At 43.1% G+C, this 15319-nt stretch overlaps 1 protein-coding gene across 1 annotated transcript in view; it reads right to left on the minus strand.

Annotated features, from left to right (window-relative positions):
* Positions 1-8209, minus strand: part of syngap1b (synaptic Ras GTPase activating protein 1b) — a gene marked incomplete at both ends in the record, with an annotated part of 516339 nt that extends 508130 nt beyond the window's left edge. Inside the window, one exon of the mRNA XM_084336516.1 lies at positions 8188-8209. Within this exon, the coding sequence (XP_084192642.1) occupies positions 8188-8209 (22 nt within the window). The remainder of the gene's footprint in view (positions 1-8187) is intronic.
* Between the last annotated feature and the right edge of the window lie 7110 nt (positions 8210-15319).

The raw sequence follows: 15319 nt of genomic DNA on the forward strand, positions 1-15319 counted from the left end.
AGAAGCTGTGATGCCCCTATATACAGTACAGAAGCTGTGATGCCCCTATATACAGAAGCTGTGATGACCCTACAGTACAGAAGCTGTGATGCCCCTATATACAGTACAGAAGCTGTGATGACCCTACAGTACAGAAGCTGTGATGCCTCTATATACAGTACAGAAGCTGTGATGACCCTATATACAGTACAGAAGCTGTGATGCCTCTATATACAGTACAGAAGCTGTGATGCCCCTATATACAGTACAGAAGCTGTGATGACCCTATATACAGTACAGAAGCTGTGATTACCCTACAGTACAGAAGCTGTGATGCCCCTATATACAGTACAGAAGCTGTGATGACCCTATATACAGTACAGAAGCTGTGATGACCCTATATACAGTACAGAAGCTGTGATGACCCTACAGTACAGAAGCTGTGATGACCCTATATACAGTACAGAAGCTGTGATGACCCTACAGTACAGAAGCTGTGATGACCCTATATACAGTACAGAAGCTGTGATGACCCTATATACAGTACAGAAGCTGTGATGACCCTATATACAGTACAGAAGCTGTGATGACCCTATATACAGTACAGAAGCTGTGATGACCCTATATACAGAAGCTACTGAGGACAGGACAGCAATGGCAGAACACTTCAAACAGGCAATAAAACAGATTTATTAACTGTGCTCTTCATATAAAGACTATATAAAATGAACTGATGTGAATAACTTTTTCATTTATTTTTATGATTTGAATGGTTTACTGTAACAAAGAAAGGCAGAACTATGTGAATTAAGAAGAAATTAGGAGGCATTCTGCTGTAAATGTCCAAATCCCCCAGCCCCCCCCCCCTCGAATGTATATCTTTTTTATGATCTCTTTTTACTACACAGTTCTGTATATCTGTATGTCTTGTATGTCATAAATGCCCTGATGAATTGAAAATGGGGGACCCCGATGTAAACAAGACAAAAGTATTTTTCTGGTCTGCATCCTCTTAGCATTTGTGTTGTATTGAGCTGTACTGTATTGTACCCATTCTGCAATCTGTTAATAAAGTTTTTTCAATCAATCAATCAATCAATCAATCAATAGTCTCATACAGTCATGTTGGCTCCAACATATTTCTTATACTATTACAATTTACAGTACTTCACCACACCTGTAAAACCTCCCCTGTCCAGCTCCTATAGAGGAAACCAAGACAACGTCACATCTTTTTCAGCTCCAGACAGCACTGTGACTTTACATCTCCCAGAGAAACCAGCCAGACCTGTGTTTTGAGTTATACACTAAATATGTTTTCCCATCTACAAGTCAGACTCTGTTGCAGACAGTGTATGAGAATATGTCCCAAATATACAGTGTTGTTGTATACTGTGCATTCTTCTTGACTTTTCTTACTGTATACTGCCCTGGTTGAGGTAATGTTATTTGTTGTAAAATTTGTATTAACATGTTTTGATTAAAGTTAAATCTGTGTGGATTAAAGTACTCTGGAGAAAAAAATATTTGTTTGTACTTGTACGTGTCGTGTACAGACCGTATAAAATGGAAAGTTGTAGCTAATTTGTGGCTAATAAGCCGGAGATGGGTATCCAGTATGAAGAAAAGGAAATAGCGATAGAAGTCCAACATTCTGAACTTCTGAATTTTTTTTAAAGTCTAGGCTCAAATCGGGTTAAATTTGGTTCAAACGCGAAGGTTTAGTAGACGTCCATATCAACGTTGTATACAGCCTTTGAAATTATGTTGAAACAACGGCTAGGTGTGATCTAGACATCTAAAAAAACATTCACTTTTTAACGATATTGAACCTGCTTTTAGCCGAGGTCTTTTAGATGTATAATATATGGGAAATGGCTCAGTGAGGTATCCACGCTCTAAAATGGGCATGACATTCAGAAGTCACATTTATTGCATCAACTTGATTGAGGTTTGAGCTGCAATAGTATAATAATGGTCATGTGACTTGATATGACTATGATTGGGTTTGAGCAGTGCAATAGTATAATAACGGTCATGTGACTTAATATCATATGACTATTGCTCTGTTGTGAGGGCACTGTAGCATCTCAATCTCTCTTAAAGGAACACGCCAACATCATGGGAAATGCGCTTACCATCTTTCCAGAGTCAGACAACAAGATAGATACCAATTTCCTCTCTGTATGTTCAGTAGAAAGCTATCCGGCTGCAAGCTAGCCTAGCTTAGCACAAATTAATCAAAGTGGATACAGTCACTAGCCTAGCTTAAAACTCTGGGAGAGGTGTTTTTTGCCAACAGCTACGCTAGCTGGTCTCTTTCTGCTTCCATAAATGTGTGCTAGCTAAACTCACACACACACACACACACACACACACACACACACACACACACACACACACACACACACACACACACACACACACACACACACACACACACACACACACACACACACACACACACACACACACACACACACACACACACACACACACACACACACACACACACACACACACACACACACACACACACTATACACAGACTTTCTCCACTAAAAATAGCCAGATTCTTAGGAGTGATAGCTCAACAGGTGTTTGATTAGTTCAGAGATTGGGAAACCGACTCTCCGATGTGTAATCCTGCTTTTGGCTGCACTGGAGTGATTTAATACAGTTTTTTCTTTTAATTACAGCCTGGCGCTATATCACAGGCTGCGGTATCAGACTCAGTGCCAGGATGATGCTCAAGCGATTACAGGAGTAGTGCACTGTACAATATTCTTCAGTTACACTGTATAATATATAGCTTTAAAGGAGCAGTTCAGAGATATCTGCCGTAGAGATGTCTGCCGTCATCCAAATTGTTTTCTTTCTTTTTTATTCAAAAGCAATGTCCCTTTTCAGAAATGATGACCCAGTTACTAAACACAGACCTTGTTGTAGGCAGTTTCATGTAGGAACTATTTTCCACCGAAGTACACCATAATAATGAATGAATGAATAGTTTGGTAGAAAATTGTTCTTACATGAAACTGCTCACGACAAGGTCTGTGTATTATCCTGAGTAACTGGGTCATGATTTCTGGAAAGGTACATTGCTTTTGAGTTTTTCAAATGTATTTTTGGTGCTTTGAGTGCCATATATTGAGTGCCATTCAGCTCCATTGTATTGTATCTATCTGAATAGATATTACTCTGGGTAAGGGGGAAACATTTTTGGGTGAACTGCCCCTTTAAGCCTTGAAGTTATGAATAAAAGTCATAACTAAGAAATACACACATTGTACAAAATCATGAATAAAACTAAATGCAATAAAACATAAGACTAACAAGGCTGAACTTAAATATACATGCAGGTATAGTGCAGAGCAGCAAACCTCAACACCTAACCTCGAAGGAATAATTAGTAAAAAATATTTCCATACCAGCATTAAAGCATCCTCGCGAACAGCTGAAAAATAACTCCAGTGATCACCCTGTGACTCATATACTGACATATAGTAAGTTCTCAAAGTGCCTGGGGTCTTTGGCCAGAACCTCACATCTTTGCATTATAAGCATCCGTGGGTTTAGATGACATCATGCCTCCATGCCTTAAGAGCCAACCATATCTAGAGGGACATCATTATCCCGGATTGGCAGTCATCCGATTGGCTTAGGAGAGGAGGAAAGCTCATCCTGACCTTTTTTTGCTGTGAGTGAATCCTGACAGGATCAATCACAAGGCAAAGTGTTCAATGCAAACCCATTGAGTCCTTTAAGTTTAAGTTTATTTAAAAAAAAATTACCCAGGGGACAGTGCACATTAATCAACATCTTCAGTTTCCACATCAATGTAAATGAGCCAGAATTAGCTAATGAGCTAGTTTTCATCTGTAGTCCCTGCCTACCATGCATGTCTTTATGGTGTGGGAGGAAACTGGAGTACCTGGAGGAAACCCACACGAACACAGGGTGAACATGCAAACTCCACACAGAAAGGCCCCCTGCTGGGGTTCGACCCCAGGACCTTCTTGCTGTGAGGCAGCAGTGCTAGACTGCATTGCACTATCACAGGACCTTAGCATGTCTTTACCATGCATTTTAAACTTTATGTACATTATACCTGTTGTGTTATTCTTATTACTTGTATTATTGCACAATCGCTGCGGGCATAACCACCCGCATTTCACTGTATGCCGTGACAAATAAAAGTATAAAACTCTTGACTCTTGACTTGACTAACCCACTGTGCAACCGTGCCGCCACTTTCGCCCAGGCTTTGCAGTGGAATTGAATTAATGGGGCCCCCACCCATGGCGGGGCCTAAGCTATAAAGCCATTCCTCCCAGCTACTAATTTCTAATAGCCCACTGTAGGTTTTCTCAGCATCAACACTACAAACTGTTAGAGGACAGGGGTCTGGGTGTTCTTAACTAAAGCCAGTACAGTATTGGGCATCAGGAAAGAGGATCATGCTGAAGACTGAACTCAAGCATATTAAGTTATTGTACAAAGAATAAAGCGAGAGTGTGACAGGGTCTGGCTCACCCTATACGCAGATGACATGCAGCACATCGTGCAATCCAGGGACCAGAGAAGCCACGAGGGTGACCAATGAATCGGATGTACCTCAACATACAGTATAAGGTTACAACTAGTTCAAATCCTGCCTAGCACAGTGGTGGCTCAACACGTTTGATCATCCATGCTCTACGCGGTTACAGTCCCTGGTGAAATACAAACTTGTTTTGTGGTATCAGCCATTGATTGACCTCCAGAAGTGGAGGACCTCCATGGAGACCCTCAAAGTGTCCAGCAGCCACCATGCACCACTGCCTGTGCTTATTCATTAGCTCTCTGCACTTACTCATGATGAATATGCAAACCATTATGCAAATATATGCAGATGAGGGTCAGTTGAACTTTGATTGACTTTCTGTCTGCAGGCCGAATAATGACTGATATTTCCTCAAGACTTCAACATATTTGCCTTTCATTTACCAATAGCAGTGAGCATCCCCTTGAAAGAGACTGAGACTTATCGTGTCTCAGGGGGGGATTTGGTCGATGTATTCAAAAAGTCCCTGAACTTGGACACAGGGGGGGGTACTTCGATTTGCGAAACATCAGATCACTGTGATTTATCGATACGAGGCGAGACGCTCTCTAGCTGGAGGATTCAGCTTCACATGTGGGATTAAAGTCACATTGCTAACTTCGCAATCCTCATCATCATTGGCAATGGCAACAAATTCAACGCACAAAGCCGGCCGCAGAACACATCTCCAATGTACTCAATGTACCCCACTGGAGAATGAATGGGCTCTCTCTCTCTCTCTTTTGACAGATCATCTAGCACACAGGGCTAGATGAATCTCGAGCATACCAGTACAGTAATAGCCTAACAGATGATGGTTCTTGGCACAGCTAGAGTAGTGGAGGGGTGTAAGACAGCCCCTTATGTCACACGAGAGAGAGAGAGAGAGAGAGAGAGAGAGAGAGAGAGAGAGCGAGAGAGCAAGAGAGAGAGAGAGAGAGAGAGAAGAGAGAGAGAGAGAGAGAGAGAGAGAGAGAGAGAGAGAGAGAGACAGAGAGAGACAGAGAGAGAGCGCCTACTGAATTATTGGAGATAGAGAGAGGAGTGCTGCAGTGCATTGACGGTGCACTGTCTCTTTAACCATGGCCATGCTTGACGGAAGCTGCTGTATCAAACTACTGTAAAATCAACATGACCAGGGATGGATCTGTGGCCGGCTGGTTGCTTCCATGCTGTCCATCTGCACTCATTGAGCACAGCCATTGCATAAGGCTTTCATGATGAGAGGGAAAGGAAGGATAGATAAGGGGGGGGGGGGGGGGGGGCGGAGAGGGCAGGTTAAGAGAGAGGGAAGGCAGAAGGGAGGGAGAGAGAGAGTGTGTGTGTGTGTGTGTGTGTGTGTGTGTGTGTGTGTGTGTGTGTGTGTGTGTGTGTGTGTGTGTGTGTGTGTGCACGTGTGTGCATGTGCGTGTGTGTGCGCGCGTGTGTGTGTGTGTATTGTAAGAGTGCATGTGTGAGCGTTTGTGTGTGTCGGCGGCCACAGTGGAGGCACAAGAAAAGAAGAGATAGCCTGAAAGGAAGAGTGAGTTAAAGAGAGTGAGGGTCGGGAGTATAAAAAGATATACAGTAAGCCATGGTAGGAAGGTCCATCTCTGCTGCGTCCCACTAGCTGCATGTCCATCCACGTACAGGGACTTGGCACCAGTGCCTGTGGCTCGCTTGGTCCATCCGCTCAACACTCATCAATGCAGGGCTTTGAATACATTTGCGACATAAGCAGGTTTTTTTTTTTTTTCCCTCAAGGTTCTGCATCTCCTCACAAATCAATGTCACACTGATGTCAGCCATCAGGGCATATACAGTATCCAGGGCTGTTGAGTCACTCTGTGGCAATATATATCACACAGTGTTACATAATCTCTTTTGAGTTACCATGGAGCTTTCGGTGTATAGAAAGACAAGAGACAGCTGATTTCGCCAGAGTAGTACTTTCAAGTCGCGGTACTTAACTACTGAAAGATATGAATAAAGAAAAAATATATGAATAAAGATTATCCACTTCCATCACTTGAAGGTATAATGCTGTGCACCCTGTTACCTGGCAATGCTTCCTAGAGTGGGCTTTGTACAAAGTAGCCGAGTGTTGAGCATCTCACCAATATTATGCAACCAACTTCAATAGCTGCTACCAACCAACTTCTATCGTTGCCTATCAAACCTCACCCGATAAGCCCCGACATGGAACCCCCCCGAGGGACAAGGAAAAGAGGTCGCCCCAGGCACCGCTGGAGAAGAGGTGTCAGTGGTGGACTCATGCTCTAAAGAAATCTCCAACAGCAGAGTGAAATGGAGGACATTAAGTCAGCCGCCTGTGCTCCCTAAGAATAAAGGGTCACGTTCTAGAGCTGCACTCACACAGAAGAGAACGTCTGCTGTTTTTATTCATTTCTTTCTTTTCTCTGAGGAAAAAGCGAAGTGAAAAGGAACAACAGGATCATTCTTTTCAGGTTCAAGGGTCATGGTATATGGCTAAATAAAGGTTGTTTTGTGGGGGGTCTTTATTAGTCTTCAATAGAACACACAAACGTTTTTCTATAAACATGTAGGCTATGTGTGTATACATGTAAGCACACACACATACTGTACATGCACACACCATATAACAGAACTCATTGACACACGCGTTCTCTCTTTCACACACACACACACACACACACACACAGTTCTATCCACAACCCCCACCTACCCCTCTCTCTCTCGCACGCACACACCTCGACCCTACCCCCATCTCACTCTCGCACACACACACACACACACACACACACCATTCCCACGTTTGCAAGGTGCTTTCTTGATAACAGGTAGCTTACTCACAGAAACCCACGACACCCCTCAATCCTTCATGGCTCCTTCAAACTTTCAAGCGGGCGTTCCATCTCGCTCCATTTCACTCCCCTGCTTAATAATATCCAGAGGCATCCGTCTGAACCGTCTCCCAATTAAAGCCGAGAATACACTTTGGTGTGGTCGCTTCACGCCAGATAGATGGGACGCAGCTCATACTGCAGCACGCTGCTCACACACACAGCATTAGTCACAGTTGCAGTGCCATGATGATACCAGGAGTCTTCCTTCAACATACACTGAGAGCACCACCTCTCACCCACTCCTACACGCCTGGGAAGCTATGGATAGGGGAACACACCAGCAGCAAAGTAGCCCCTGGTTTTCAGTCACTCACGGGGGAGGCTTTGGGGACCAAAGTTGTATCGTGAGGTGGAAATAATACTATACTATTGCATTGGGGTTGATGTGCGCGCCGCGGACACTGACGTGTGCATGGTGTGCGATCTCTCCAAAGAGGGGTGCACTTGCGAGAGTAGACTGTGACATTTGGGGTACCTTGTTATTACGACGCTATTGCCGCATGCTCACAGGTATATATTGTCACACACACACACACACACACGTTATCAAATCCGGCTGTCTGTCTATCTGGCAGACACTGCCGTCCATAGCACCTGTCGGCTACACACTGCGTTTGCTGAATTCTATGCTACATGATAGTGCGGACGAGTGAGCGAGAGAGAGAGAGAGAGAGAGAGAGAGAGAGGGGGGGGGTGGTGAGGGGGAGGACGGGGAAAAAAGATGCAGTGAAGGAAAAAATATCGTCTCTCTCTTACCTTGAAAGGGAACATAGGACATGTTCCATCGGCATTGAACGTGGTCGTTGCGTCTCTGCGGTCGCTCGGAGTCGGCACTCACAAATACAACACCAGACGAGAAAATATAGACATATGCTATTCACAGGTGGAGGGGCCAATATTCCACTATATAAAAATAGGCATCATAATCCACGACCTCTGAAAGCCATTGTTGTTGTCCCGTGCATACAAATTGTATGCAGGAATATTTTTTACACGCGCCGTTATTGAGGTGTGAGGGTGAAACGGGGGGGGGGAGAGAGAGAGAGAGAGAGAGAAAGATAGTGAGAGAGAGAGGAGGGGTGGATGACTGAGTGAGCGCGTGTGTGCACTTCCCAATATATATAGCCTTTATTCTGCATTGTCTATTCGCTTCTAAAGAAAAAAAGGTAATACAGTGTAAATGTAGGCTTCAGGCTATATTGGCATCTCCCCCGTTCCACTCGCCAAACAAACACGCAGTACAAAGAGCACACGGCAAGTGCACGCACGTGAACACGGTATACGCACACCCACAACTGTGCCCTCAAAACTGTAATAAGGAGATGAACACTAAGCAATTTTCTCAATGATAGTGGAGTAGACTTCACACTTTTAATTTATTTTATTTGTATTAAAATGATCTAGGCCTAATTTATATCCGCACGGTGATGTCTTATATCCACTATTAACCTTCATTGCAAGCCTGTTGAAGCCTCTAACCAAAAATAACCTGTACAAGGAAACACAAATTAAAGTAATTCTATTTGACTACCTATGTTCAATGCACTTTAGCCACTGATAAGCACTGGAACATGACTTATGAATTTGTTTTCGGCACATGACCAAACTCTGTAACTGCATCAAGTCCTACTGAAGCTGCTTGCAGCTTGATTTGTGGAGCCAAAATGGCGTCCTGAGCTCTACCAGTTGCCTTACAGTGCCTGTCAGTAGTCTACATTTTTTGTTGTGACTGCCACCTGGTGGTGGCCGGCAACATCTGCAATTGCAGGAGTCCAAACATTTACATTTACATTTGACATTGTTTTACATTACACCAAACAGCATCAGATGGATAGAAGAGAACATGAGAAACCGAGGTGTGAATTCATCACTCCACACAACACCTCCTACTAGTGGGAATTGCAAGTAAAGCTTCACTATAGAATTATAGCTTGTAAACTACACCTATATTCCCCTAGCAGGGGCGTAGCAAGTTGGAGGAATAGTGGAACTGACTTCCCAGGGCCCCAAGCTGGGCAGGGCCCTCACAGAGTCTAGACTGAAAGGTTCGTTTTAAAAAGTTGTTTTATAGGTTTTTCAAAAGGGGAATGTCAGGATGTGCATCTATTGCCAAGCAAGTTTAGCTCCAAACCCCGCCCCCCATTTTTTTAATTGGCTTACATGTCATGACGCCTGGCCTCACAGTGCCAACAGCGTTTTTATGGACAATGTCAGTAGCACTGATGATGGGACCTAACGTTACGCTAGGGCCCCTAACATAAATCTGTTGGTCAAAATTGCTGAGACAATGAAGTAGCTAGTTGCCTATTTTAAAGGAAAACTCCAACATTTTGGGAAATTAGCTTATTTGCCATCTACCCTGGAGTTAGACAAGAAGATACATACCTTTTTTCTTCTCTCTGCATGCATTAGGACTAGGAAGACGCGCACCGTTAGCCTAGCTTAGCGTCAGTCACTGGAAGTAGGTTCCTCCATTAGCCTAGTTCCCAACGTCTTCCTACTCTTACTGCATGCACAGAGAAGAAAAAGGTATATGCATCTTCTTGTCTAACTCCAGGGTTCCCAAAATGTTGGAGTGTTAAGATACATACCTCACTTCCGGTTGTGTGATGTACGAGGTAGCAGCTTGAGTCTCTTGCTCCTCAGAACCCCCGAGATAAATACCCAACATACAGATGATTGTCAGCAACATTTAACGAGTGTGACGGTAAGAAGTCTAAAGATGAGCCAGAAGAAAATAAATGATAAAAGAAAGACCAAAACCGACTCTGGAAAAGAGAAGAAAGATGTCACGCCTGAACAGACTAGTCAAACTAGCTCTTCCGACTCCGACGAGGAAACAGAGAGAGAGGAGTCCGCGATTCTAAAATAATTAAAAGATCTAAGGAGAGAGAATAAAGAAGCACATAACGCCACTCAGTCTTCAGTGGGCAAACTTGAAACATCTATGTCACAAGTAACTAAATGAATTGAGAAAACAGGAGGTAGAAAGGACATTGAATCAGAAATCACTAAACTGGACGATAGAGGAATGAGACACGAGAGGGCGCTCAAATACCTTGTAAGAAGAGATGCAGAAATGACGGCAACATGCGAAGATTTGCAAAACAGACTCAGACGCAACAATATCCGGATCTACCAAGTCCCCGAAGGTAGCGAGGACAAGGATACTAAAGAGTTTGTGAAGCAGCTATTGACAACACCCCTGAAAATAACACCTGAACTTGAGATTAAGATAGAAAGAGCGCACAGATCACTGATGGCCAAACCGAGAGATTCTAGCTTCTATTATCTTTTTCCTCCTTTCTTTTTCCGTTTTTCTCCCATCCCAATGTTAGTCGTTATGCCAATTCCCAATCCCCTTCCTGGTCGTTGCGCACTCTACCCCCTACCGTCGGTCCGGGAGGGCGGAGACTATCACATGCTTCCTCCGACACCTGTGTACCCAGCCCACCGCTTCTTTTCACCTGGCAGCGCGGACTCTCACTGGGAGAGTGTAACGTGTGGAAGGTCACACTACCTCTCCCAGATCCTTCCCTCGCTGTGCAGGCGCCCCGACCGAACTGTAGGAGTCGCTGTTTACAACGACCAGGACCCACCCTCGCCGGGTTCCCCACCTGCTAACACTGCCAATTGTGTTAGTATGGACGGTCTGCCAACCCGGAAGCACCACAGCTGGATTCGATCCCACTGTCTCTGTGGTGATAGACAGACGCTTAGGCTACGTTTAGACGAGCGTTTTGTGAACAGAAACCGCAAAAGTCATCTTGCGGTTTCATTTTTAATTTTACGTTTAGACGAGCGTTTTGGGGTGGAATTCTCCGTGCAGACGACGCTGTAACGACGGAGCCCCGCTGTCACACGAGTGGCGCATATGTCACATGACGTGCTGTGAAGACCCGCCCTACTCTGCCTCTGATTCGCAGACTGTGGATGGGGAATGTGATTGGGTCAAAGCAGAGTCACTCACAGACAGTGGGTCCACTCACGCCGCGGGACAGATTCTTGTGTATTTAACCCTTTCACTGCCACACGACAGCCGGTTGTGTGATAGTAAAGGGTTAACCTTCTGTCGTGTGGCAGTGAAAGGGTTAAAAGTACTGCCAATGTAGCCTTCAGGTGATCTCCTTTGACATACTTGCTTTGTTTACGTCTCGGCTACTGGCGCATACCTGCTACCTGTGACGTAAGCAGTACGCGCGACCAGAGCCGTGACAACCCTTTCGTCATCGTTTTAACAGATTTATACGGTTTAACAGTTTAGACGAGAGCGCAAAGCTTTTGCGTTTCTAGGAATTCCACCCTGGAAGGTAGTCTCACTTTTTTGCGGTTTCACCCCGTAAAAACGCCGTTTCCGTATAAACGAAAGGCACATTTGCGGATTCACCTGCTAGCGTTTCCGTCTAAACGGGGCCTTAGTCCGCTGCGCTACCCGGCCACACCGAAGGTGTTTGACTCCCTGGTGGATGCAATTCCCACACTGAAAGAACTGGGAATTCATGTCCAAATCAACGAAAGAGAGAAACTACAAAGAGAACTGACAAGGGACAGGTGGCATACACAAAGAAGCGGGCGAGAGCAGCGAATGAAATGAGCCATGACGTCACTATATCTGGCGCAGACCTAAGAACATTCATGGACGATTAAGATGAGTAAACCAGTTAGATATAGACTCACGAAATGTTTACAATAAGTGTAAAACACAAGAAATAATGGACATGCTGCTGACTACTATGATTATCCTTTACCTTGAGTATTAATTACCTGTTGGGAAATTTAAATATATCAAATCTACTTTAGTTTATATGTAGTGGGTTCTGAGGCCAGAGACTGAGCCATAGACGGATCACACTTAGCCTGTGTTATCAGGCAAAGGTTAACCCTATACGTTTTTGGTTAGCTTCTCTGCACTTAGTGTAATATGCTCCCTGAGAGAGACAGCTACACCTGAGAGAGGAAGCTCAACAAATCATGTAAAACCCAGATTCGGCTCAAACAAGGGACTAAACATGTTTCGCAATTATGCCACAACAATGTGGAACGCCCTACCCAAAGCTGTAAAGGAATGTGAATCACTACCCACATTCAAAACCGCTCTTAAAGAGCACCTACGGGAGGCTGCAATTCGAAACTGGCCACCGTAAATGCCCAAAACCCCCACCACCTCCTAATAGACAGTCTCCTCCCCACCGCATGTATATATTCCCTCCCCGCCGTATGTATATTTCTCTCCCACCCACCCACCCCCTCCTAATGTACAGTCCCCTCCCCATCATATATACTCTGTCAGGATCTAGGGGTAACAGTACTGTATATTTGAATACCGTTTATGTCACAAATGTATCAGTACTAAATACCTATAATATATGTCCCTATGCCATAAATGTCATGTATGTTGTGTATGTCATAAATGTCTATATGAATTGAAAATGGGGGACCCTGATGGAAACAAGACAAACGTCTTTCTCAGGTCTGCATCCCCTTAACAATTGTATGTATTGAGCCGTACTGTATTGTACCCATTCTGCAATCTGTTAAATAAAGTTTTCATTCATTCATTCTCGAGTCTAGAACATGGGGAGGAGCTTTCAATTGTGATTTATGTTAGACAGTTTACTGGAAAATTGGAAGCCCTAGGTTTTCCCTTACAAGTGAATAGGGGACCATTTTGGTTTGTTTTTTATGTTCTATATTCTTTGACAAATGCCTCAAGCTCATATACTATGGAAGATAGATCTATGTTGTACATAATAATTACAGTGACATTATGACAAGCCTTAAATGTATTAGTTACAATATAAATGGTCTTAACAACCCAATAAAGAGGGAAAAACTTTTTGGACAACTAAAGAAAATGCAGTGCTCTATAGCAGGGGTGGCCAACCCGCGGCTCGCGAGCCGCATGCGGCTCTTTGCCCGTCAATGTGCGGCTCTTCCATCCATAAAAAAAAATAAAAAAAATATTTTTTTTTTTTTTTTTTTACCCTTTTTTTTTTTTTTTTACTTTTTTTTTTTTTTTGTCACTCATTCCATAAGGACGTAGAATAAACATTTACAATTTTTTTTTAAATGGTCCATTTGCATGTTCTTGGTATCTGAATCTAGGGACATATATGGATCAGTGTCAGAAATAGTGTGTCTGTTACTAGGCTTGAGTAAATTGTAATGAACCAAAGGAGAATATCAATTCTATTTAAAAAAAAATATATATCTTTGACTGTAAATAACACCATGCTAAAATTGACCAGACCTGAAAAATCTAAGCAAATGAATAAAGGGAAGATGATTAAACAGAAGGTTTTGTAGATACAGTACTGAATTCTGCCATCTTTTTTATAATGTAAATTTCTCCACCATTCTTCATCATATTGCAACACCGTTTTTTGCAAGACGTTCACAGAAAGGTAGAGAAACTAACTGCGTTCTGTTTTATGGCAATAACGTTCAGGTTTGTGGGAGATAATCCCAAAAAATAAGAGAAATTAAAAAGTAAATCCAGAAGTCAGATGATTGACAGGGGCTGGTGTGAGCTGGGTAGGGTAGTTTTTCGAAATTTGAAAGCCCTGAGTCTCTTCCTTCAAAAGACTACACTCACTTTTGGCTGTGCCACTTCCTCCTGTCAATATGCGCCGGTTTCCGACTCAATGCCCTGAGATTTCTATAATCTTATATTTCACTAATAACAGTTAAAATAATTGGTAAACAAACATAATGCTGAAAATATACACTTTTACTGTATATCTCAGGCTTTAGAGGTTAACCCTGTGAGGCCCAAATTAAAAAGAAATTAGCAACTTCAGAGGCCAGAGGGTGGGACATATAAACACATTTACTATCAAATAGCATTGTGAGGCTGAACAACAGGACCAATTGACTATACATGTGCTTAAAGGGGAACTATCTTATAAATGGCTTTTTTCAGTGTTTACCATTGTTTCTTAGCTATGTGGACTTATATTAATAGGATATATGTCTCTAATTCTCATATTGGCGAATTCTTCCAATTCTCCTCTCACAATATTCACCCTCACTGAACTGAGTCATCTGAAAATGTGCATATCTGTGATGTCAGAGATTTCTCAGCTGCATAATAATGTGGCAGTTGATGTGGCAGTTGGCACCAGGCCACACAGTGGTTGGAGCCCAGCCTCAAAACGGCTTGAGGTAGAAAAATGCGGTTTTTAGTACTTGATTAGAAATACAAAACAATGCATTTAAAAAAAAAAAAACCTAGGTGTTCCATAGACTCACAGGAATTGTGTAAAAGTGCCCAAATAGTGAAAGAAATAGTAAAATAGTTCCCCTTTAACATTTTTTAAATAAACATTATTTTTTTAAATGGCTAAAAGTGATTTTGTAATTTTGCAACCGTGGGTCTCACAGGGTACTTTTAACCCTGTGAGGCCCAAATAAAAAAGACATTAGCAACTTCAGAGGCCAGAGGGTGAGACCTATAAACACATGAAGGGTGCCGTGACTGAAAAAAAAGGTTGAGAAACGCTGGTATATGGTGTGGCTCTTTGTGGTACCACAGTCATTTTTTTGTGGCTCTTAGTCTCTGACTGGTTGGCCACCCCTGCTCTATAGCATTCATTCAAGAAACTCACTTACCAATAACCGAACACCAGAAACTAAAGAGAGAATGGGTGGGCCAGGTGTATAGTACGTCCTGTCAAATGGGGAAAAAGAGAGGAGTGGATTCTATTTAACAAATCAGTATACTTCACCAAAGAAAAGGAAATTGCAGATGACCAGGGCAGATATGTTATGGTCCTGGGGTCAATAGGAGGATCAATCATAACCTTTCTAAATATATATGCACCAAATGAAGACTGCCCCAATTTCTTTAAAGGCATAGCCTCACTTTTGGCTGGTAACATTAAAAGAA

The sequence above is a fragment of the Notolepis coatsorum genome, assembly GCF_963971535.1.
Source record: "Notolepis coatsorum genome assembly, chromosome: 19".
Classification (NCBI taxonomy): Eukaryota; Metazoa; Chordata; class Actinopteri; order Aulopiformes; family Paralepididae; genus Notolepis; species Notolepis coatsorum.